This window comes from Argentina silus (genome assembly GCF_951799395.1).
Source record: "Argentina silus genome assembly, chromosome: 4".
In the NCBI taxonomy this organism is placed as follows: domain Eukaryota; kingdom Metazoa; phylum Chordata; class Actinopteri; order Argentiniformes; family Argentinidae; genus Argentina; species Argentina silus.
This window is the reverse complement of record NC_139658.1, coordinates 7,139,475-7,160,935: the sequence shown is the minus strand read 5'-3', so window position 1 is coordinate 7,160,935 and position 21,461 is coordinate 7,139,475. Positions and strand designations below refer to the sequence as shown.

Here is a 21,461-nt window from a genome sequence, read left to right as displayed (position 1 = left end):
GCCAACGAGGCACTAAAGGCACTTTATGCTATTCATTGTCAAATAAATATCAAGTGCTGACACAACTGACTGGCTAATACCTGGAGTATTTGCTGATGAGGTTATCGTGGTTCTAGTGTCCCTCTACCGTAATAGCTGTTTCTTAAAACACCTGACTGCGGAGAGTTAGCTTTTAGCTACATTAGCTTCACTACCACAGCAGGTTAAAGTTAAAGAAGCAAAGACTCTGTGCTGTGTGGTTGGCTGTGAGTGATGCCATGACTGCCCAGCCGTGACCACTGATAATCCCATTTACATTTTTATGCTGCGGCGGAGAGAGCAAGTTGCCACAGTGATATAGTGCTGCGGTGTCATGCCATGGCAACACCTGGTGTTGCGTAGGCGTTGTATACACTACAGGCACAGTCAGGCTGTAAATCAAGGGTCTGTTTTTAGCAGGTCTCACGAACATCAACTCTGCCCCTGAGGATGACTATATGTACCACAAAGGCTACACATATTTCATCCTTGCTGAACCTTTCTGACACTCATCTATAACTCTACTGGACAGATATGAGCAGAGACTTGACCTGTGAACCTGGTAAGCAGGCTTTCTATCACAGGTCCTCCTCTATGACTCTCCTGTCTCTCTTCTGATACTAGCGAACACAGACAGTACATCTGGTCAGATATTACATGGGACAATTACAGCATAGGGACACGACTAGTCAGGGGAGGCAGAAATCAGAGGACGGGCTCATTGTAATGCATGTAATGGAATGAGGAATGTATACCATTCCTCATTCAATTCCATTAATTACAATGAGCCTGTCCCCACGATTTCGACGTCCACCGGCCTCTCCTGACAGTGACAAGTACACTTGGCTGATCAACTATCAATGTACAGATACATGGTGTACTCATCAATAATAAGCCATTTATTGTGTCAGCACTTCAGTTAGAATTCATTATGCCCTATATAGAGGGTCGGGTTTGGTGGCATATAGTTGGTTAAAATAGTCCCATTACTCAATGTAACTTCAATATAACAATAAACGAAGGGCTACTTGAAATCCTTGCAATGGCATTCAGTAAATGTTTACTTGAAAACTGACTGCTGGGAAAGGAGGTATAACTTTGGAGTTGTGTCTGGGTGTTGATACAAGTTAAGCCAACATAATCATTAACAGAGGAACAAGTGTAGGTTAACGCTGAAGACAAAAGAGCAACATTTTTGTCTGTGTGTTGGAGTGTGTGTGTGTGTGTGTGTGTGTGTGTGTGTGTGTGTGTGTGTGTGTGTGTGTGTGTGTGTGGTCAGATTCGAGTCAGCTGGTGCCAAAAGCTGGACGGCATGAAGCTCTCCATCTTGTCCGCGAAGAATCCCAGGGGTGCAAAGAGGGTGCTAAAGAACTGAAACGAGAAAAAAACAAAAACGTTTTTTAATAGAACATCCCAAATAATAATCACACATTTTTATCACTACTGAGGTCTACAGGCCAACACAACAAACTACACCCCCAAAACAAATAAGCAGCAGAGAGGGTCACAGACACAACCTTGTTGAGGCTTCTCTTCCAGCTCAACTATTCAAAATTCACTCGCTATCACGCATCTGAAAAAAGTTTAAACTCCAATAGTTCAATCCACCATAAACAAGCTTTTATGTGTTTATGAAGCAATACATTTTAGTGCTGAACAGATGGTTGTGACAGGACATGGGAGGGAGGGGCTCTGCATCGTGTAGTGTTTGGAATGGAGGCCAAGACTTAAGCATAAGATGGACCTCTTCCAGACATCTTTCACTACATCCACTCATTAATGAAGTAGATAACATTATGAAATCTATACGCAATCTTGGCTTTCCTTTTTTTTCCGTTTGACTCTCATAGTAAATGAGGATATTATTGTGCCAATGTTCTCCACTCTATTCCCTTGACAACACTGCAAAGCAACACACTCCCAATGCAACATACTAATGAAAAGAAAAACCTTTCCCGTCAAGAAAACTTTTCCTGAAAAGTTTCATTTTGAGTAAGCGCTTCAGACATTCTTTTTAAGTGGCCAACTATTTTCCTTGTGTTTATATAAGCATGCCTTTTGCAAGGCATTTCCACAATCACAGGTGTACAAACACAAACAGCGGTGAGACAAATGTGAGTCACGTACCCACTAAATCTTATAATATGCTCAAAAGCTAATTTCTCTCATTTCATGTACGTCTGTACCCTCTCTAAAAACCTGTTAAACAATAAATACCTCTCCACAGTATGAGCTGAAGAAGGCCTACATACTGAATCAACTTAGAGACAAATTGCCACTGATTGCCCACCACTCAGACAGCTAAGGTACCACAGTTGTTTAAACAAGGCTGGAAAGGACGATGTGAAGAGGAAAATATCGGCGCCAGTACAGTATGGTTCGGGTCGGCACTGCAGTGTGTGAAGCCCCAAAGTGGGCTAGTAGATTAGGGGTCATACCTACACCCCAGGGGAGGCTGGTGGAAGCAGAAATCAAAGCACAGGCTCATTGTAATGCATGGAATGGAATGAGGAATGGAATTTCCATGTATTGCAATGAGTCCGTCTTCCGATTTCTACCTCCACCGCCACACCCCTAACCCGTCATGTTCTATGCCAGATAAATTCAAAGGAATTCTTCCTTTTCAGCAGGAATCTCTGCTCTTTTCCTAAGAGGTTGAGTGTGGGCCCGGCCTGGTTATCTGTTCCTCTCTCCATGACTTTCATGTTACTGGCTCTATCTGGACATTACACAAACCAGGCTCCCTAAAACTGCGCTGTAAAACGTCTATGTAGAGGGAGCCTTTTCCAGAACAAAAGTGTTAGCACTAGCGAGCGGGAGTGGAGCCAGAGGTAGAGCCAGTCTCTGTGGGCCTGTTTCTGCGGTGGCTAATGCGGCCATGTGTAAAGTGAGACCTAATAAACACGGGGATGGTAAACACAGGCTATGTGTGAGAGAGAAGCTAGCCAAACAAGCTAAAAACAGAAACGGTGTGACACTAAGTTTTACAAATAAACAATAAAAGGGAAACTAAATCATACCCGCATCCGGATTCTATCCTAGCTAATACCCTGTAACTAATGCATGATTGCGCTTGGAGTTTATGTCAATTTGGCAGATTCATCCTATCTGCGGGCCAAAGCCCTTCCGAACTGCTGGCCAAATCTCTTCTACATGGGCCCAATAAACAATGTGGAGGAGAACAGCCTATGAGGACCAGTTGGACTGCAGCTAAGGATAACTTCACTTTTCTTGGTTTTTGATGTTCTGCAGACCCACTGTAGCTCTGCCTGGGGAGGTCAGCTAGCTCTGGCAGAGACAGCCAGTCTGTTACACTTTCCCTCCCAGGGCTGAACACTAGCCCTCAGAGGCTTCGCTGACTGTCCCAGGGCTGAACACTAGCCCTCAGAGGCTTCGCTGACCCTCCCAGGGCTGAACACTAGCCCTCAGTGGCCCTTCTGATGGTTGCACTGAGGACAACCTTCATGTCTGGCCATTCTGACGTACAGTACAGTGCCAATTGCTATATGTCCTAGGGGAGCTTACAGCAGGTGATAGAGTACCTCTGTGTCAACTCATGTACTAATGGAATCTATGAATGAATTGCATTGAAACAACAGGGTAAATTGTGGCCATGAAAGGATGCACATGACCAGCAACAATACTCAAATAGGCTGTGGCATTCAAGCGATGATTGATTGGTATTAACGGGTCCAAAGTGTGCCACGAAAACATTCTCCACACCATTACACCACCTCCACTATGTGAAGGTGTACAGGTGTTCCTAATAAAGTTCTCAGTGAGTGTATATTTCATACTCATACCTTGCAGATACATTTTGATTAATTTCAAAAGACGACAGCCCATGACATACCATTTTTAATCAAGACAGACTTGGCTGAATGTTGCTCAATGGCAACTTAACTGACTGACTGGGAGGAGGTGTTGAGTGGCAAGAAGAGACACAGGCTTCGCTGCCTCCAGGGTAGCTGACAGTGACCTGAGAGGCAGTGACCTCGCCAGATGTCAACAAGGTCATATTACACTAGTAATAACATGCATATAACCTATTAATTGTTCCTATTGAAGCACCAAAACAGAAACCCCAAAAAGAGTATTCTATAATGGCATCTATGAGTGGGTGTGGGAAAAATGACCCTAGCCCTTTCCACCTTGTGAATACCCTCAACTGTTACACATCCGTGACTTTTGGAGGAGGTGAGAGAGGCGAGGGGACTCACTGCTTTGGCAAAGACACCCATGAGCTCAGGGAACTGGTGTGTGAGCATGGCCAGCATGGCAGTGAAGGAGCAGAGGCCCGCTGTGAAGAGGATGAAGAAGGGCAGCTCTTTCTTTGGGTACACAGACACCTCGTGGAAGGCTGGAGGGAGAGAGAGGGAGATAGGAGGAGGGGGTTGGAGGGGGTGGGGAGACGGACAGAGAGAGAAAGGGAGTGGGGGACAGAGAGGGAGACAGAGGGAGAGACAGAGAGGGAAGAGGAGAGGATAATGGGACAGAGGGAGAGAGAGAGAAAGAGAGAGAGATAATGAGAGAGACAGAGACAGAAAGAGAGGTAGAAGAGAGGGAGAGATAGGGAGATGATTTTCATAAGAGGACAGCAGATTTGACCAAAGCATTGTATTATTGTGTCGTGTACACTGCAGCGTGTCTGTTTTTACCCTTTTTGCACTAAACGAAAATGTCTATTTTATTTCAAATGTAATAGACAATACAGTTGTCTTAATCTTATCTTATTAACATGTTGCACATGGTGACTAGTCAAAACAACTCACAGGGCAGCAGTTCCCGATCTGCTGTTTCTGTGCAGCCAGGGTATGGGTAGAACAGGTGACCCTTCTCCAGGGGGTAGGGAATTATCCGGAAGGCTGGGGGAGAAGGAGGGAGGTGAGAGAGGCACAGAGACAAATCCAGCTTGACAAGAGAGTTATATGATTGGATCCAAAAATAGCATGGAGAAACCGCACACTTGAATGACCACAGCTTCGATACTGTATCTGTCATTTCATTTTGTGCAAATTGGAACGAACGGCGCTTTCACATCTGCTTTGTCAGGTTTGTTCTTGCAAAGAGAAGCCAACAGGTGTCTCATTTGCATATATACAGAGTTCTATGATTGTTGTCAACAGGGTCTGGAGACTCAATCAACGACAGTAGCTACTGAAGTATGTTGTCGACCAGAAAAGAACATTCTATTGATATCAGACACAGTTGCTCCATAGACGCCGTGGTGGAAATGGGGGGCGAACCCACCGGAACGAAGGACCCGGGAGTGAACTTTTTTATTGGTGTTAAAACGCTTACATTTCAACATTCAATTTGCCCTTGGACCCACCAAAGGTTCCCCTTGTGAATGAATTCAATTTTTCACCACTGCATACATTAGTAAGTACTGAAGCGGGACAGTACACAGGTTAGGTGCAGCACAGGGAGTCAGGAGGTGTTACAGTTAAAGTAGCAGTAGCAGTAGCAGCAGTAGTAGTAGTAGTAGAAGCTGTGGTACGTACTGCCCTCCCAGGTACAGTGCAGCAAGTTTAAGGCTCCCTCGGCTCTCTTCCAGTGCTGCAGGTGGAAGAATGCGTAAGCCACAGCCTCGCTGTCCCCCCTCTTCAGGATGTGTTCTGGGGGCAGGATCAGACTCTTCATCTCTAATAAATACTACAGAGGGAGACAAGAAACAGGGCATTACTGTTGAGAACTAACATCCATTACTCCATGCATCCCTTAGTCAGCACCTCATCCATATGCCTGTTGAGCAATCCCCCTCTCGCTAGACCAATGGACTCAAATAGGGTACATTTTCTTCATGTGAGGTATTTGTTGAGAGCATTGTTTTGCAACTGTTCAAGTGGGGGAAAAAAAACAAAGCTCTCTGTTATTGTTCCATTTACAGTCAGAGTGAATCACCCTGCGTATGCACACGCACGCACGCACACACACACACACACCCACACACACACCCCTCCCTTGTGTAAGTTTGACCCACAGATAGTCAGTCCAGCTCTGTGCTGTGTTGATATATTGTGTGTGTGTGTGTGTGTGTGTGTGTGTGTGTGTGCTACAGCTAAGTTAATCCAGGCTGAACTGCTCCCCTGTGTACTGGGGGCGGGAGGCCGGGCGGCCGGGAGGCTGGATTCCCAGGCGGCCTGCTTCACAGTACTGTGGGTCTCAGACTGACACTTTGGGAAGGTTACCCCAAAGCTAATCCTGTCTAATCCTCTCCATGGTCACAGGCTCAGCCAGCCAGCCAGCCAGCCAGCCAGCCAGCCAGCCAGCCAGCCAGCCAGCCAGCCAGCCAGCCAACAAGTCAGCCAGCCAGCCAGCAGCAGAAGCAGAGCCATGGCCAGAGCAGGGCCGTCCCCCTGGGTTAGGGTTAGGGCCACCCCCCTGGGTCTCCCCATGGAATGGAATGAGGAATGGTATCAAACACACGTGTTTGATACCATTCCTCATTCCATTTCATGCATTACATTGAGCCTGTCCATTTCTACTTCCACCAGCTTCCCCAGGTACTGTTTATGAGGGTATAGAAGTTGGTGGTTACCAAAGCCTTTGACTGGCAGCTGTCCCTCCTGGCATCCTCTGGCATAGGAGTGAGTAACACCTCGACCCTCAGTGCTACGCCCCCGTTGCCCCCCCCCCCATCCCCCTGCCCCCCTTCCCTTCCCCCTGCCCCCCTTCCCTTCCCCCTGTCGCCTCTTTGATGAAAGGATTGAGTTTCATTGACGTTCCCCTTTTATCTTGGAACACTCATAAGCCGGAGCAGAACTCATAAGCCTTCCTCTGATTCTAATCTTCGGCACTTAACACAATGGGGCACGGAGACAACAATGACATCAGCCTTGGCTGTCCATTCCCCTTGGTCAAGACTGGAGAAGGATGCAGGTGCCCTCTACAGCGGGACGGGTTTCTAAACCTTAGATGCTAATTGGGATCCTTGGGACAACCCTTCCCTTAACCCCTAACCCTAACTTAAGCCTTACCCTAATCATAACCCTTACCTAACCCTTACCTTAAGCCGAACTGCTTTAAATCTCAACTTCAACGGGGTGACATCAGAGTCAGGGCGTCCCTCCGAAGCACCCCAGTTAACATTTACAGTTGTTCAACCTTTCTTGTTTGAACAAAAAATCCTTGCCTCCTTATTTAAACCTTTCTTGTTCCATCAGGGACCTTTCTTCTTCCTTAGAGGACTGCTTCTATCAAAACTAGCTATTGAGAACTGACTTCATGTGTCAGCTAATCATCCCAGGTACTGGCACTGGTTCGTGGATCAAGGGATGCGAATCGCTGCACCAAGGTGTCCATTTTAGGACAACCACAGGAATGCGTAGACCTTACACCTCCAGACAGGTATCAACCCTGCCTCAGCCCCCATCCATCTGAATCAAGAAAAAGGCTGACAATGTCACTTCATCTCAATACACAGGCCACAGAGCACATTTCAAGTCTAATTCCCAGGCTCTCGAGAAAGGCAAAGTGACAAAGTGCTGGACCAAAGTGAGTGAACGTATTATGTAAAGCAGCTTCAGGTGCCCGGAGGGCTTGATCAGCCATGCAGGTCTCTGCTCTGTTCCTCCGCTGGCTCCTGTTCCCCAGGAGACTCAGAGCCTGATCAGAACGGACAGGCCAGGGTGAGGACTAGAAGGGAATGAGGGAGAGAGGAGAAGAGGGAAGGGGAAGAGAGGAGGAGGGGGGGGATGTAGTAGTACAGTCTGCTCATGTGATGTACTGTAGCGTGATGTCCATATGAAATCCCCCCGGAGCCTGCTGCGACGCTGGACCTTACACTCCCCACGCCTGACCTCCCACACTGCACATAAATCTTGCCTTCATTACATCGTACACCCGTCCTAGGGTGTGTGTGTGTGTGTGTGTGTGTGTGTGTGTGGAGGGAGAGTAAGTGTATGTGTGTATGTGTGTGCGTGTGGGGGGCTGGCTGGGAGGTCACATTGCCGAGGGCGGGGGGAGGAATCGGGGGTCTCTCTCATTGATTGAACCGGAGAAAGCTGGGGGGGGAAGCTGCTGGGGATGGAAGCCCACCCACAACAGAACAGAGACCAGTGACTGAGTCGCTCCAGCCCAGTGAACCAGTGGTATCTGTCCGTCTGTGAACACTGCTGGCAGGCAGCCATGGCTACGCTAGGTCGCTACGCTCGGTCACCTGTCCGCAGCTACTGGTGTTCTAACCACGTCCCCTAGGCTATCGCGCACAGCGCATATAAGCCTGCAATAACAACGACTCAAACCTGGCCTTCCGGTGGGTAAAGTATGTGTTTATTATTTGATTTCAGCGAATCACACGGCTGCGAGGCGTGGCGCCGAATCAGAAACGTGTGGTGTGCGCGAGTACTGGGGGGGGGGGGGGGGGGGGGGCTGGGGGGGTGCTGTGGGAGATGACTGATGGGAAGTAAAGCCAATTGGCTACGCGTCGTCCAGTTTCAATGCTCTCTATTGGCTTCGTGGAATTTGACGCGTTGGTCCACCAGACCTTTCGTTCGGGCGGAAGTGTCTATGAACGAGACCACTGGTGTACTGATCAATCAGACAGGTATGCCAAAAACATAAACACCCTCTCTCTCTCCCTCCCTCTAGTCAGACACAGTGAAGGAAAACTATGAAGAAAATGCAACTTGCCTCACTGATGTAACTAAACGTATGTACGGTTACTCGTTCGACAGTTATAACAATAATCTGCCACCATAACAATACCAAAGCACCAAAATCCATAGTTGATTGAACGCTTCGAAACAAGCCCGCCTCTGAGCTCCTACCAACGGTCACAGCAACAACGCTGTCAGCAGGCGGCCATTTTGACAGAGCAGCTGTACTCTTCAGAGCGATTCGGGCTCTTGAGTTCAACCGTGTCTATCGTGACACAAACCCATGTGAGAGAGAGGAGAGAGAAAGAGGGATCATCAATGGGACAGGGTTTGACATCATGAACAGATTAGTCTCTGCTGCCTGCCACAAAGGTCTAGGATATCACAACTTGAAAGCAAAGGTGCTCTATAGATGTGAGGTATCTCTGGGAGCAGTGCTTTGGTGTTTGGCCCGACCCTGTTTGTGCATGTCAACGCCACCATGACAGAGGGGGGTGGGAGGGGGGTTGGGAGCAGAGCAGAGGTGCCCCTGGGCGGGGTGGGGGACAAGGAGACACTCAGGATGAGGGCCCTCACATCAAAGCCTGGATCAAAGGGTTGAGTTTCCCCCTCGCTGCCTGGGACTGCCACACATTGCAGCTCACACACACACACACACACACACACACACACACACACACACACACACACACACACACACACACACACACACACACACACACACACACACACAAGGGGGGGGTGACACACTGCAAAATGCTGTAGGGAGACTGGAGTGTGTGTGTGTGTGTGTGTGTGTGTGTGTGTGTGTGTGTGTGTGTGTGTGTGTGTGGTGTGTGTGTGTGTGTGTGCGTGCGCGTGTATGTGTCCTTGAGTGTGTGAGAGGGTGTTTGCGTGCATGTGTGTGTATGTATGCATGTGTATGTGTGTGAGTATGCGATATCCAAGCCTAATCCCTGTGGGAAGAGATCTGCAGGGATTTTTGTCTACTGCAGAGAAGCACATCAGAGATCTAAGGTGGGGGCCCCTGTCGAGCTAGCCCAGAACCCACCCAGCCATATCCATGACCACGTCAGTGGAGGCTGGTGGAGGTAGAAATTGGAGGACGGGTTCATTGTAATGCATGGAATCGAATGAGGAATGGTATGACTCCATTCCTTATTCCATTCCATGCATTACAGTGAGCCCGTCCTCTGATTTCTACCTCCACCAGACCACATATACCTCACATTTTACTCAACCCTGGAGACCATTGATAGATAGTCGGACAGGACAATGCGCTAATGAGACACAGTGTTTCCTTGAACCCATTACTCCATGTTCCTCTGAGCTGCAGGGAAAGTTAGCGGGTCATCGCAAGTCAGTCATTGTGTCTGATGCTATGCTATAGTAGGCAGCGAACGGCTCGACTATTTTCACTATGTAGAGCAATACTGCCACCTGCTGGCAATAGTACATAATTACATCAGAAGATGACACCCCCCTCTGCAAAAATATTAGGGAAAAGATGATTAGGTTGGAGAAAAACAAAGTTGAAAATGACTACAGTATATAGGTGTATAATATAATAATAATAATATATTATAAATCTTATTATAAATCTTACAAAAATTATAAAATGAATATAACCTGCTAAATATATCTAATGGTAGATAGATTCTAATAAAATAAAACACAATTATTTATATGTAAAAAAAGACAAAGAGGAAGGAGCCAGCAGGCCCAGGGAGTGTGTGTGTGTGTGTGGCTGACTAACTTTTGGCACATGTGGGTTGAACTCCACGGCTCTGTGTATGGCCTCTACGGCATTCATCTCTGCAGTGCTAAGGCCCCGCCGGGATGCTGCCTCCGGGGAGAACCTGACACACACACACACACACACACACACACACACACACACACACACACACACACACACACACACACACACACACACACACACACACACACACACACACACACACACACACACACACACACACACACACACACAGAGAGAGAGAGAGAGAGAGAGAGAGAGAGAGAGATTAGGAGCAAATAAAAACGTTATACTACATTTTGAGCAATTCTGTGATTGACTGATTGACGCAAAACATGTGTTATACTATACTGCAGCCAACTGCTGAGTCGTATCCTGTAGGTGTATGTGGGTTACATTTAGTTAGAATCTGATGATGAGAACGACTGATCAACATCTCTGATATCAATCAGTCAGTGTTGCGGGCAATTTATTTTTTTATTAAGTCCAAAAAATTCAAATTTTACATGCACCCGGATACTCAGATGTTTCAATGAATGAAATGAATGCCCTTTTGAAAAATGTAATTGAAATTCCTGAATTGACAGAACTCAAAAGGAATTGACCCCCCCCCCCCCCACCCTGATCAAAGCCGTGGCTACTATAGTGGTTGTTACAGCCCTTCCATGTCTATTAGAAACCTAGAAACCAGAGGACAGTTCTTCCAGGGCGAAACATACTTATCTGATACAGCCCGTGCTTTCAGCAAGGCAGATGTGTAGCATATCGTAGCTGACTTTGGCAAGCTGATATCTACAATGACAACCGAAAACAACAGATTCTTAACCCGATGCAGTGAAGTAAACTAGAACATGATGACGAGCTGCATTACAAAACATAACTGGTTCGATGTTATTTTATTTTGATTTAAATGTACTAGCTTTGAGGACAAAGAGGGATGATTTATCTTACCGTCATATTTGGCCAGGACTGCTTGCACGTCTGCGTAGGCCTGCAGCTCTAGGAGTGCTTCCAACAGGTTTTCATGTATATTTAACATTCCCAGCAGTGGGAATTCTTTCATTAACTGAAAGAGATAAAGACACAGGAGAGAGAGAGAGAGAGAGAGAGAGAGAGAGAGAGAGAGAGAGAGAGAGAGAGAGGGGGGGGGGGAGAGAGAGAGAGAATCACTGTCACAACACTTCACTTTCTTACCTGAAGTACACCCCCCCCTCAACATAGGATTGTTGTGAAAGTGCATTGGGTTCACACCACACCAAAGGGTGGAGAGTTGGGACACAGAGGGTAGAAGCTAAGTGGGATTTTTGGGACGGCCCTACCGTAAACCCTAACCTTAACATTACGCTAACCTTAACCCTTACCTAACCTAATCTCAACTTCAATGGGGTGATGCCAGAGTCGGGCCGTCCCAAGGATCCCACTAAGCATTTACCATACACAGAGTGGTAGGACTGCCCAGCATTGTCAGGTACAGGGTGAGGTGAGGGTTTCGGAGGCATGAAGGTACACTCACATCTCTCATCATTTTTACTGCCTCTTTAATCCGTCCCAGCTTTCGTGCACACATGGCTAGTCTGCGTTTAATATACACCAGCAAGTTGATGTCTTTGCCAGCTACGGAAGAGAGAAAATGCATTGGAGGAAATTACAGAAGGGTCAAAACCAAATTAACAAATACAGATCCATTGAAACCCAAACCCTAACACTATTAATTGCGCAGTTAACAAGTAAAAAGTAGATGGTAAAAGTTAGCCTCAAAATTAGACTTCGATCCTACAGTAGGCCTGTGGCGAATCAGCCTGTCCTCTGTAAGAGTAGGGTCTTACCACTCCTCAGGGCTTGTTTGAACAGCCGCTCAGCTTCTGTGATGGTGGTGGCTTCCTCCTCTGCTAAGAGCACATAGGCAGCAGCACATCTGCAAACCAGAGTAGATGAAAGGACACTTGTTTAATACTGGTCCAATGACCATAGAGCACAGAATAGGGGCCCCAATTTGCTTGTGGAAAAATTGATAACTTTAATGGTAAAGTCTTTGGGGCAAAATCTTTACCATTATTTCTAATAGACGCAATGAGATATAATCCAATGGGAGTTTTGAATAGTGCTTCTAGTGTTTCCATGATATGCAATGCACTTTCAGACTGTTTACAAACAACTGATTAAATCATAATTACTTTTCTCAAATCCATTGTTAAAATCATGCTACAATAAAACTCTGTAGAGTATTCTGAGTTGGAAGTTATGTTTTGCTCTGCTCAGCACTATTTGCTGAAACAAATTGGGACCTCAAAGCGACTAGAGAAAGTTGCTTTGAGGTGGTCTGTACCGAGGGAATTCCTAGGCTCATGCAAATCTGAATCTTATGTCTTTCAACCAAAACACAGTGAATGCACCTAGGGTCTGATATACAAACATCCAGATGAAGGAGATATAAGAAGCTTGCAGTTGTTGTCCATAGAAAAAAGAACCAAATGCACAACGAAGATTACAAATTATACAAGAATTTAGTCTTAATGGAGAGTTTCATGCTTTAATTGTGTTTGTTTAAAAACAACAGATACATAGGCTAAATCAGGCCCTTATTTATTTATTTTAAATTTTTTACAATTCCGTTACCAATGCAGACTGTCGTTCCATTTCTGAGCTGAAACATGGCAGGTGGACTTTGTGGTAAATCAGAACTCACTCAAGGTTTAGCTCAATGGCCTGGTAAGCTGCTCTGATCCGGGCCTGGGGATTCCTCTCTCTCCAGGCCTTCTGCATCACTGCAACAAGACAGCAAACATCAACAGCGTTACAACAACATACACTCACCAAGCACTTCATTAGGAACACTATACTCATACTGGGTAGGGCCTCCCTTTGCTCTCAAAACAGCCTCGATTCTTCGTGGCATTAATTCCACAAGATGTTGGAAACATTCCTTTGAGATTCAGGTCCATGATGACATGATTGCATCATGCAGATTTTTTTGGTGCACTTTCAAGCTGTGAATTTCCCGTTCTACCACATCCCAGATCTGTGAGTGTATACCATGGAGCAAGGGCAATAAGAGAAGACCAATTCCTCAAACGGAATAAGAGACTGTATTCCTTACCAGACATGTACAGTACTGTACACTATGGCTCTATCCCTCTCTTTCATGATGAACAATTGAGGAGTTTTGGTAATAAACTCACCAGTATCCTCTGGCTTGAGTTGCTGAGTGTCACCAGTGAAGAAGGTTTGGTGATCTTGAGCTGAGAGATTCATATCGTAGTACGTCAAAGGCTCTTTTCCAGTCACCCAGGTGTACCTTTATAAAATACAGACAATGTTATGGTGATATGCTTATCAATTATTAACTAAGGGGTGTAAAGTCCTAGACTCTGTCTGAGTGGCACATACCTGCTGTATTCTGCTCCTCTGAATAAGTTCAAAGGATTCCTCCAAACCTTACACTCTGCAAAAGACAAATTACATTGTATCAGGCGAGGCTGGTGGAGGTAGAAATGCATGCAATGGAATGATACCATTCCTTATTCCATTTCATGCATTACAACGAGCCCGTCCTCCTATTTCTACCTCCACCAGCCTCCACTGCATTGTATCATTAGTCAGTCTGGTTTGAGCAGTGATACTGACCTATGAGAGCCAAAGTGTAAGTGAGCTTCAGGCCTTTCACATCTACAAAACTATAATCCAACTGATGAACTGATCTTTAAAACCTTAATTAGGGAAAAAAGGTGAGTCCCAGCGGAGCTGGGCTGACAAAAGTCTTCAGAATTGTGTCTCCCTAGGACAGGGATGAGGAACACTGGGTCAGAGAAACATAGGGCTTAACACACTGTAGGGCCGACACAAAAGATACTGTGCTGGCTCGGATATTTTCCTTTCACATTGTCCTTTCCAGCCCTGTTTCAGCAACTATAGTGGATGCATAACCAGGCCAGCCCAGTACAGATCAGCTCGGTTAGGCTCTGTACTGTGAATTAGGGTTTGATGTTCAGACATACCAGAGACACTGGGTCTGGGCTCTGCCTCTCCGTTGACTGAGGAGAACAGGCCTGTCGTTGTGCTGTTCTCCACCCCGCCCAGGAGAGGGCGCAGGTGGCTGACAGACACCTGCTCGATGAATGAGGTCCCATACTTACGGAAGTACCACCACTCAAATATCTGTTGGGAGGAGATTGAGGGGGTCATACAGAGTGCAATGTGATGTGGTTACATGGTAAAATCTCACTAAAACTTAGGCATAACTAATTGTAGCCGGTCTGGCCGGGTGTCTCCGAAGAGACACAGATATCAGATATACAAAAGCCTGTAGCCGTCGATTTCGGCTACTGACATTGTAGCCAACACATCACCAATCCCATGCAGAGAGAGAACGTGATCAAAACTCACCAAAATCAGCCCAGAGATGAGAGAGGAGGTTCCAGTAAGTGCCACATAGAATTTAGGAGTCAGTGTATTCAAGAACACAGTTGCTGAAATGACAGGTAAAACCTATGTCAGATCAAATGTATCTGCCCTAGCTAAATGAACTGCATCTTCATTGAATAACAGTAATTCTGTATAATGGGGGGGGGGGGGGGGGGGGGGGGGGGCGGGGGGGTTGTTTACATTCTGTTGATGTAAAATTAAGGAAGCCAACAGGCCAACCTATCAACTAGGATAACGATGCATAAAATGTAGAATTCAAAGGGCCCATCCTATATGACATCTTGAGTGTTTTAATTTTCTTTTAGAGGAATACAATCCCGAATGGCAACATTCGACAGCTATTTGACAGCTAGTGTGTACTGTTGTGTTGACTGTAAACTGTATTGTTGACAGCTAATGCTAGCTAGATATCTGGTGACAGTGGACTAGGTAAACAGCTATAACAACCACCTGATAAGGTAGATGTCAAATAGCTGTCAGTTAGCTGCTGCAGTTGTCAGACCAATGAATAAAGAGCTGTCAAACTTTCTGCTCCCCAACACAGCCTTTCGAACATTCGTTAGCTCGCTCGCTAGCTACATTTGACAGCTAGCTAGCTATTATATGCTGTTTATGCCTGCACAATTTACCTGAGGTAAGAGTATCCTGCAGTTTCAAGGGGCTCCGTAGAACATAGATCATAGTCAAAACCATGGCAAACCAAACAGCACAGATGTATGTCCATGACCAAGAAAGCCATGATTTTAATTTCTCTGTAAATCCAAGAGATTGAGGATTACTGCTAGTGGCGTCCTCCATGTTTTTACCGGATGGCTGTAAACAGAGGAATCATGTGGCTACGTGGAGATCCGCTGATCGGCTTCTTCGCTGGTGCTGTGTCAGATCAGCAGCTTGTCTGAAGAGCCAAGATGGCCGATTTCGAGGAACAGCTCAGTGAGGAAGAGAAGGTAATGTTCCAATGTTCATAGTCATAGGCCCTGCTCTTTGTTTGTTAGACCTTTTTCCTTACGTGTGTATACTGCAGTGTAATGTACCAGGGAGCGATAAACACGAGAGACAGTTTGCTCGCTAACTTCAGCTGCTAAAGTAATTTGCTAAGCTAGCTAGCGTAGTTCGCTAAATTTGACAGCTGAGTTGGGCTTTTGACAGATAGCTAACGTTATAACATCACGTAATTGTGTACATCTGCTGGCGGGGCGCTGATAACTTTTATTCTACTCAGTCAGGAAGGTGAATAACTAGCTAAATATGTGTCGCAATTGACACATAAATGCAACATAATTTAGGTGTGTTGTATCGGTCCATCTACTTCCTGCTTTGACTGCACAACAGCCTCCACACCCTATTAGGCAGCATAACTTCAAAGTAAGGGATCATTCATTCGTGGCTTATCAGACACCTAACCCGTTTGTCTTGGCCTATGTTTTATTATCACCCTGAAACCCCCCCCCCCCCCTAGTGTTGTGTATTTAGCCCCCATATTAAGGCTTTGCTTTGACAGGTCTTGCAATGTACATGCAGATACATGTCTGAGACGATCTACTAACATTCCTCCCCCTTCTCCAATGGCAGGCCATCATAATGATGTGGTCGGGTGCATGTATAGACCAGCAGAGTAATGTGCAGATAGATAGGCGGTTTGCAAATACCTGTAGCCTACAGTGCATTGCTTGGGCTACAGCATAGATCTAAGAAGTGATTGCAGAAGCTCATGATAGATGTGTTATTGTGCTCACAATCTAGGGGATTGGGATCTAATGTTATACACTGCTAAAACTGGGGGTACATTTCAATAAACTATCTAGAGACGTGGGTTATATGCAATATCCAAGGGTGTTTTCCAAGTGCTGGATTGAGTGAACAATTCAAAGAAAATACAAATGGATCCACACTGTAAGATAATTCCATAGCCTAGGGCTCATCTAATGTGATTTATGCTTAAAGTGGCCTGGCTATAGGATGATGGGCAACCCGATACTGGATCTAAACAACATTGTCTCATAAAAGAGCACTCAAAATAATGCAATAATGGGAGCATCAACATGATGCAGGCTAGTCCTCTGCCTCGCTACCTTTGTAGTATGAAAACGCTGATTTGTATGATAAACATGGACAAAATGCAGAGGCTTGCTCTTTCAGGCCTAGCTAACATGACACCTCAAATGTCTTTTGGATCTGAGCCTGGATGTAGGCCTACAGTCAACTATTCATATTTCTACAACAACTGACAACTGATTGGAGGAGAGCCCTGCAGACATCCAGAGAGGCCCTTATGAAGAGCAGTGTGTCTGACCTGCATCAGTCTTAGTGTCTCTGACACAACATGCTTACACACGCAGTAGAGCAGCTAAGAAAAGCCTGGTGCACCAGCTCCTGCCATCTAGGGAGCGGCCTCTGGCCCGGGCAGAGATACTCAGGGAGCAAGTGATTGCTCTCTGCTCCTCTCTAGTGGTCATGGATGACCAGTGTGAAAGTCCAGTTTCTCTGTCCCTGTCTCTGGGGGTAGAATTAAACAGGACAGAAAGGTTGCACGTTAGCTTTTATTCTCGATGACCATTTATCCATAGGTTTCCCATATTGTTACCGCAAGCAAACTCTTGATAAGTTGTTTATGTCAATCAGTTGGTGAAAGCCATTGATTGGATGACGGTTTCTACTGTCTAAATGACAATATTGCATCTGCTTTCCCCTCAGGTCCGCATTGCTGCCAACTTTGTCATCCACGCTCCTCCCGGAGAGTTCAATGAAGTCTTCAACGGTAAGTCTCCTTGGCAGGAATGTCATTACATTTACGTTTTAGTCATTTAGTCACTACACATCAGCCATCGTCGATAACACCTTGGATAAGAACAAGTGCCGCTGCCAGTCACAGTGCTAGAGAAAGGAAGAAAACAAGTTGAAAAGGTTTTAAGAAACATTTTATGCAAAATTTCAGGTACGGTACAATTGGGTATTTTTGGGAAGGAGGTGTATTTCATTATTCCTCTGCACCTACACGAGCTAAACAGTATTCACTTTGCACTGTCATCTATTATCTTTGCTTGCTGTTCAGGTTTTTTTGTAATGCAATTTTGTGGTTTCAGATGTCCGGCTACTGCTCAACAATGACAATCTTCTCAGGGAGGGTGCGGCACAGTAAGTTGTATTTGATGTTGCCCTTCATAGTGACAGGGTAATCGAGGCACACTCCAAAGGACTGTAATTAGCATGGCAGCTCCACTTGTGTCAAGTTCAACTCACTCATTTCCCTGAATTTGTGTGTATTTGTTGTTGCTAACCTACTAAATGTGTTTTCTCCATTGCAAAGTGCCTTTGCCCAGTACAACATGGATCAGTTCACTCTTGCCAAACTCGAGGGATATGAAGATCAGGTAAATTTGTCTTGGATTGTTTTCACAGTGCGACGAATGATAACGTTTCCCCTGTGTTACTGTGTTGGCATGAGGGATTGTGACACATGAGTGTTACAAGCTACCATCACTTTTAGACTCCTATCTCATCCATTGAATCTTATTGGGCTCGCTGTGTGATTGATTGTCCATTAAACTGTTAGTGCATGCAGTAACTGAGGACCTCTCTCTCTCTCTCTCTCTCTCTTTCTCTCTCTCTCTCTCTCTCTCCCTCCCCCCTTCCCCGTGTCCCATACAGGTCCTTATAACAGAGCATGGAGACCTAGGCAACGGCCGGTTCTTTGACCCCCGCAACAAGCTGTCGTTCAAGTTCGACCACCTGAGGAAGGAGGCCAGCGACCCCCAGCCCCACGAGGGAGAGGCGGCCCTCAGACCCTGGAGGGATGCCTGTGACAGCGCTCTGAGTGCCTACGTCAAGGAGCACTACCCCAGCGGCGTCTGCACTGTACGTCTTCTGTGACTCAGTTGGGCGAGCATGTCGCTAGCAATACTTAGGTTCAGGGTTCGATTCCCACTGGGACCATATATACTGAAAATGTATGCACTCACTGTACTGTACATTAAGTCGCTTTGGATAAAAGCATCTTCTATATATATATTTTCTTATATATATAACTCCAATCCCTCACCTGTAGAATAGGACTCTTACTGGCTTACTGCAGTCTGTGTCATCAGATTAGTTCAGTTCTGAACTCATTAGTGACTGAGAATGTCATTGTTACACTGCTAAAGTAAATCTCTTATTTGCTCAATGACATTTTTTCACTCAAATAACAAAACAACTGAAGATGAACCCTGCTTAGACAGTCTGACTGAACAATGCCTTATGTATTACAGGTTTATGGGAAAACGATTGATGGCCAGCAAACCATAATTGCTTGCATTGAGGGTCATCAGTTTCAACCCAAAAACTTCTGGTAAGTGGACAGTGGCATTTGATTCCATTGTTAACCTAGCGAGAGCAGACGATGCAGTTCTACGTGTGTTTGTAGAGTCTCCGTCAGAGACACCGGAGTGAATGCGTTAAAGACCGATTGTAATGTGTGTATCAGCGCTAAGGACATAAAAACTGTGACTGTGCGAGTGGACTGATATACAATTTCTGCTCTCAGGAACGGTCGTTGCCGGTCTGAATGGAAGTTCAGTATCTCCCAATCTACAGCTCAGGTGGTGGGAGTCCTGAAAGTACAGGTAGGCTGGTCTTCCAGTGCTGTTGTCAGCCACTTTATTCGGATTGTTCTTAGAGAACCTGTTGAACATAGAAGTCACCTAAAGTCAAATTGCTAATTGCTAAAAGTCAAATGGTGAGACTGAGAATGTATTATTCTGTCTGTTATTGTATTCTGTCTGACACCACATCTCGTGTGACTCCAGGTGCATTACTATGAGGATGGAAATGTCCAGCTGGTCAGCCACAAAGATGCCCAGGAATCCCTGACAGTGGCAGTGAGTTCTCTTTGTTACTTTTTCTTTTTAAAGGAGCGTGGCAGTCTCACTCCTTTTGTTTTCATTGAGACAGTAGGAAGTTATAGAGAGGGGAGAACAGAATAAGCCATGTGTGCCTTGAACCCACGATCTTTGGGTCAACATGTGCGTTACAGCTAAGCTACAACTTCCCCATCTTTTGAATATAACGTTTGTGCAATTGAAAGCTTTCTCAGATATGTGATTATTAACTGTGTTTTCCTCTTTTGACAGAGTGAGACTCAGACTGCAAAGGAGTTTGTGAAAATCATTGAAGATGCTGAGAATGAATACCAGGTTTGCGACGCTTGCTTCTCCACAGTAAACTCAAAGTTGATGAGATGATTCTGAGTGCTCACCAGTGACTCTGTGAACTCATGTCAATTAATGAGCATTGAGCCTTCAAATACTTGTAAAATAACTAGCAGTATATGAGTAGATGCCTCATGTAGAGAGTTTAACCATGTCTGTGCCTCAATTTCAGACGGCTATCAGTGAGAACTACCAGACCATGTCTGACACCACGTTTAAAGCCTTACGCCGGCAGCTCCCAGTCACCCGCACCAAGATCGACTGGAACAAGATCCTCAGCTATAAGATCGGCAAGGAGATGCAGAATGCTTAGAAGATTGTCAGGCTGTTAGTGTTACTGTGTGCAAAAACAAACTGAGAGGGGGCGCGGGGGGGGGGGGGGGGGGGGGGGGGGGGGGACAGAAATGGAGGCTTAAACAAGCGGAATGGGCTCATAAAATGGGTGATATAGTAAAGTGTCTATTTTCATGTCTGAAGCCATGGTTTGTTTGTTTTTTTCGGGGGGTGATGATGCTGTTTGAGCAGTTAGGGGACATGCCTTCATTTGAATGGGTTTACTGTAGCTATGGCTCATTAGCACATGTTTCATTTGATCAAAATGCCTTTAATGACACTGAACGTTTGGGTCACCCCGTCATACTGTACACACACACACACTCACGTACTATACACACACTGTACACACACTCTCTCTCTCTCACACACACACACAACTTATTTGACCCGTGAAACTGTAGCCGTGCCCTGACACCCCACAAGTAGCAGTCAGTTTAAATTCTCTCAGTGACAAGATTGCCCACATACAGTACTGTAGCTTTTAAGTTCACTATTCTTTTGTGTACTCCAGTCATTTTTGGAAAATCTCTGACCCAAAGTCTCTTCTAAAGGAGGGGCTCATGTCTTGATGTGAGTAGATACAGGGTCGCCCCAACCACCACCACCACCATCACCACCATACAATACCTGCAATCTTTCCTATGGAAAAGATATGTACTTTTACCTGTTTATGGAAATCATTGCTTCTTGTCATACTACATGAATCTTCATCTCACACATCAGGCCTGCATTCTCTAGACACAACGGTATAATCAGGCCAAAACAAGCATGGCGTATATAGGTGCCATTATGATGTTAACCCTGTTTGAGGAGAGTGCGTCCATCATTGGCCTCCACACACAAGATTAGTCTCTTTGCCTCCCCCTGGTGTAAAATGCCGGTATTACAGTAATCACGCCCAGTCAATATCCCTGTACTCCCACACTGTCCTTCGTTTAGCATTTGCTATATTTTTTTATACAATATGTAAGAACAGACATTTATAATTGAAAAGGAATAAAGATGTTGCACCAAATATCATGCTATAACTATTGTGATCATTAAATGGTGTTTCACACAGTATGTATTGATAAGAGGGTTTAAATCTTGAGAGCCTTGTTTTGGAAATTAATTCAAATTAGATGGTGCCAAATGTGTATT

General features: G+C 45.5%; 2 protein-coding genes across 2 annotated transcripts; one reads left to right on the top strand and one right to left on the bottom strand.

Annotated features, from left to right (window-relative positions):
* Positions 1-1,154: 1,154 nt before the first annotated feature.
* st7l (suppression of tumorigenicity 7 like) lies at positions 1,155-15,690 on the bottom strand. The gene is made up of 15 exons (XM_083668909.1): positions 15,429-15,690; positions 14,761-14,843; positions 14,373-14,532; positions 13,765-13,819; positions 13,557-13,672; positions 13,064-13,142; positions 12,204-12,292; positions 11,891-11,991; positions 11,329-11,443; positions 11,097-11,169; positions 10,375-10,477; positions 5,523-5,673; positions 4,791-4,883; positions 4,239-4,378; positions 1,155-1,389 (listed from the first exon to the last, which is right to left on the bottom strand). Exons 1-15 carry the CDS (start codon positions 15,595-15,597, stop codon positions 1,294-1,296), a joined length of 1,623 nt encoding a protein of 540 aa, XP_083525035.1. The 5' UTR covers positions 15,598-15,690; the 3' UTR covers positions 1,155-1,293.
* Positions 15,662-20,360, top strand: LOC310803935 (F-actin-capping protein subunit alpha-1). Its single transcript, XM_083668910.1, has 10 exons — positions 15,662-15,746; positions 17,494-17,557; positions 17,883-17,934; positions 18,107-18,170; positions 18,448-18,654; positions 19,047-19,126; positions 19,322-19,400; positions 19,584-19,655; positions 19,908-19,970; positions 20,158-20,360. The coding sequence occupies exons 1-10, from the start codon at positions 15,708-15,710 to the stop codon at positions 20,296-20,298; spliced, it is 861 nt and encodes a 286-aa protein (XP_083525036.1). The 5' UTR covers positions 15,662-15,707; the 3' UTR covers positions 20,299-20,360.
* Positions 20,361-21,461: the final 1,101 nt, after the last annotated feature.

Bases quoted from the DNA above. Each gene is read 5' to 3' on its own strand.
- st7l (XM_083668909.1), bottom strand. From the start codon at position 15,597: ATGGAGGACGCCACTAGCAGTAATCCTCAATCTCTTGGATTTACAGAG. The intron at 11,444-11,890 runs GTGAGTGTACCT...TATCTCTTTCAG, and splicing joins CAGTAAAAATGATGAGAGAT to TTAATGAAAGAATTCCCACT. The intron at 10,478-11,096 runs GTATGTTTCGCC...TGTGTGTGTCAG, and splicing joins GCACGGGCTGTATCAGATAA to GTTCTCCCCGGAGGCAGCAT.
- LOC310803935 (XM_083668910.1), top strand. From the start codon at position 15,708: ATGGCCGATTTCGAGGAACAGCTCAGTGAGGAAGAGAAG. The intron at 18,171-18,447 runs GTAAATTTGTCT...TGTCCCATACAG, and splicing joins TCGAGGGATATGAAGATCAG to GTCCTTATAACAGAGCATGG. The intron at 19,401-19,583 runs GTAGGCTGGTCT...GTGTGACTCCAG, and splicing joins TGGGAGTCCTGAAAGTACAG to GTGCATTACTATGAGGATGG.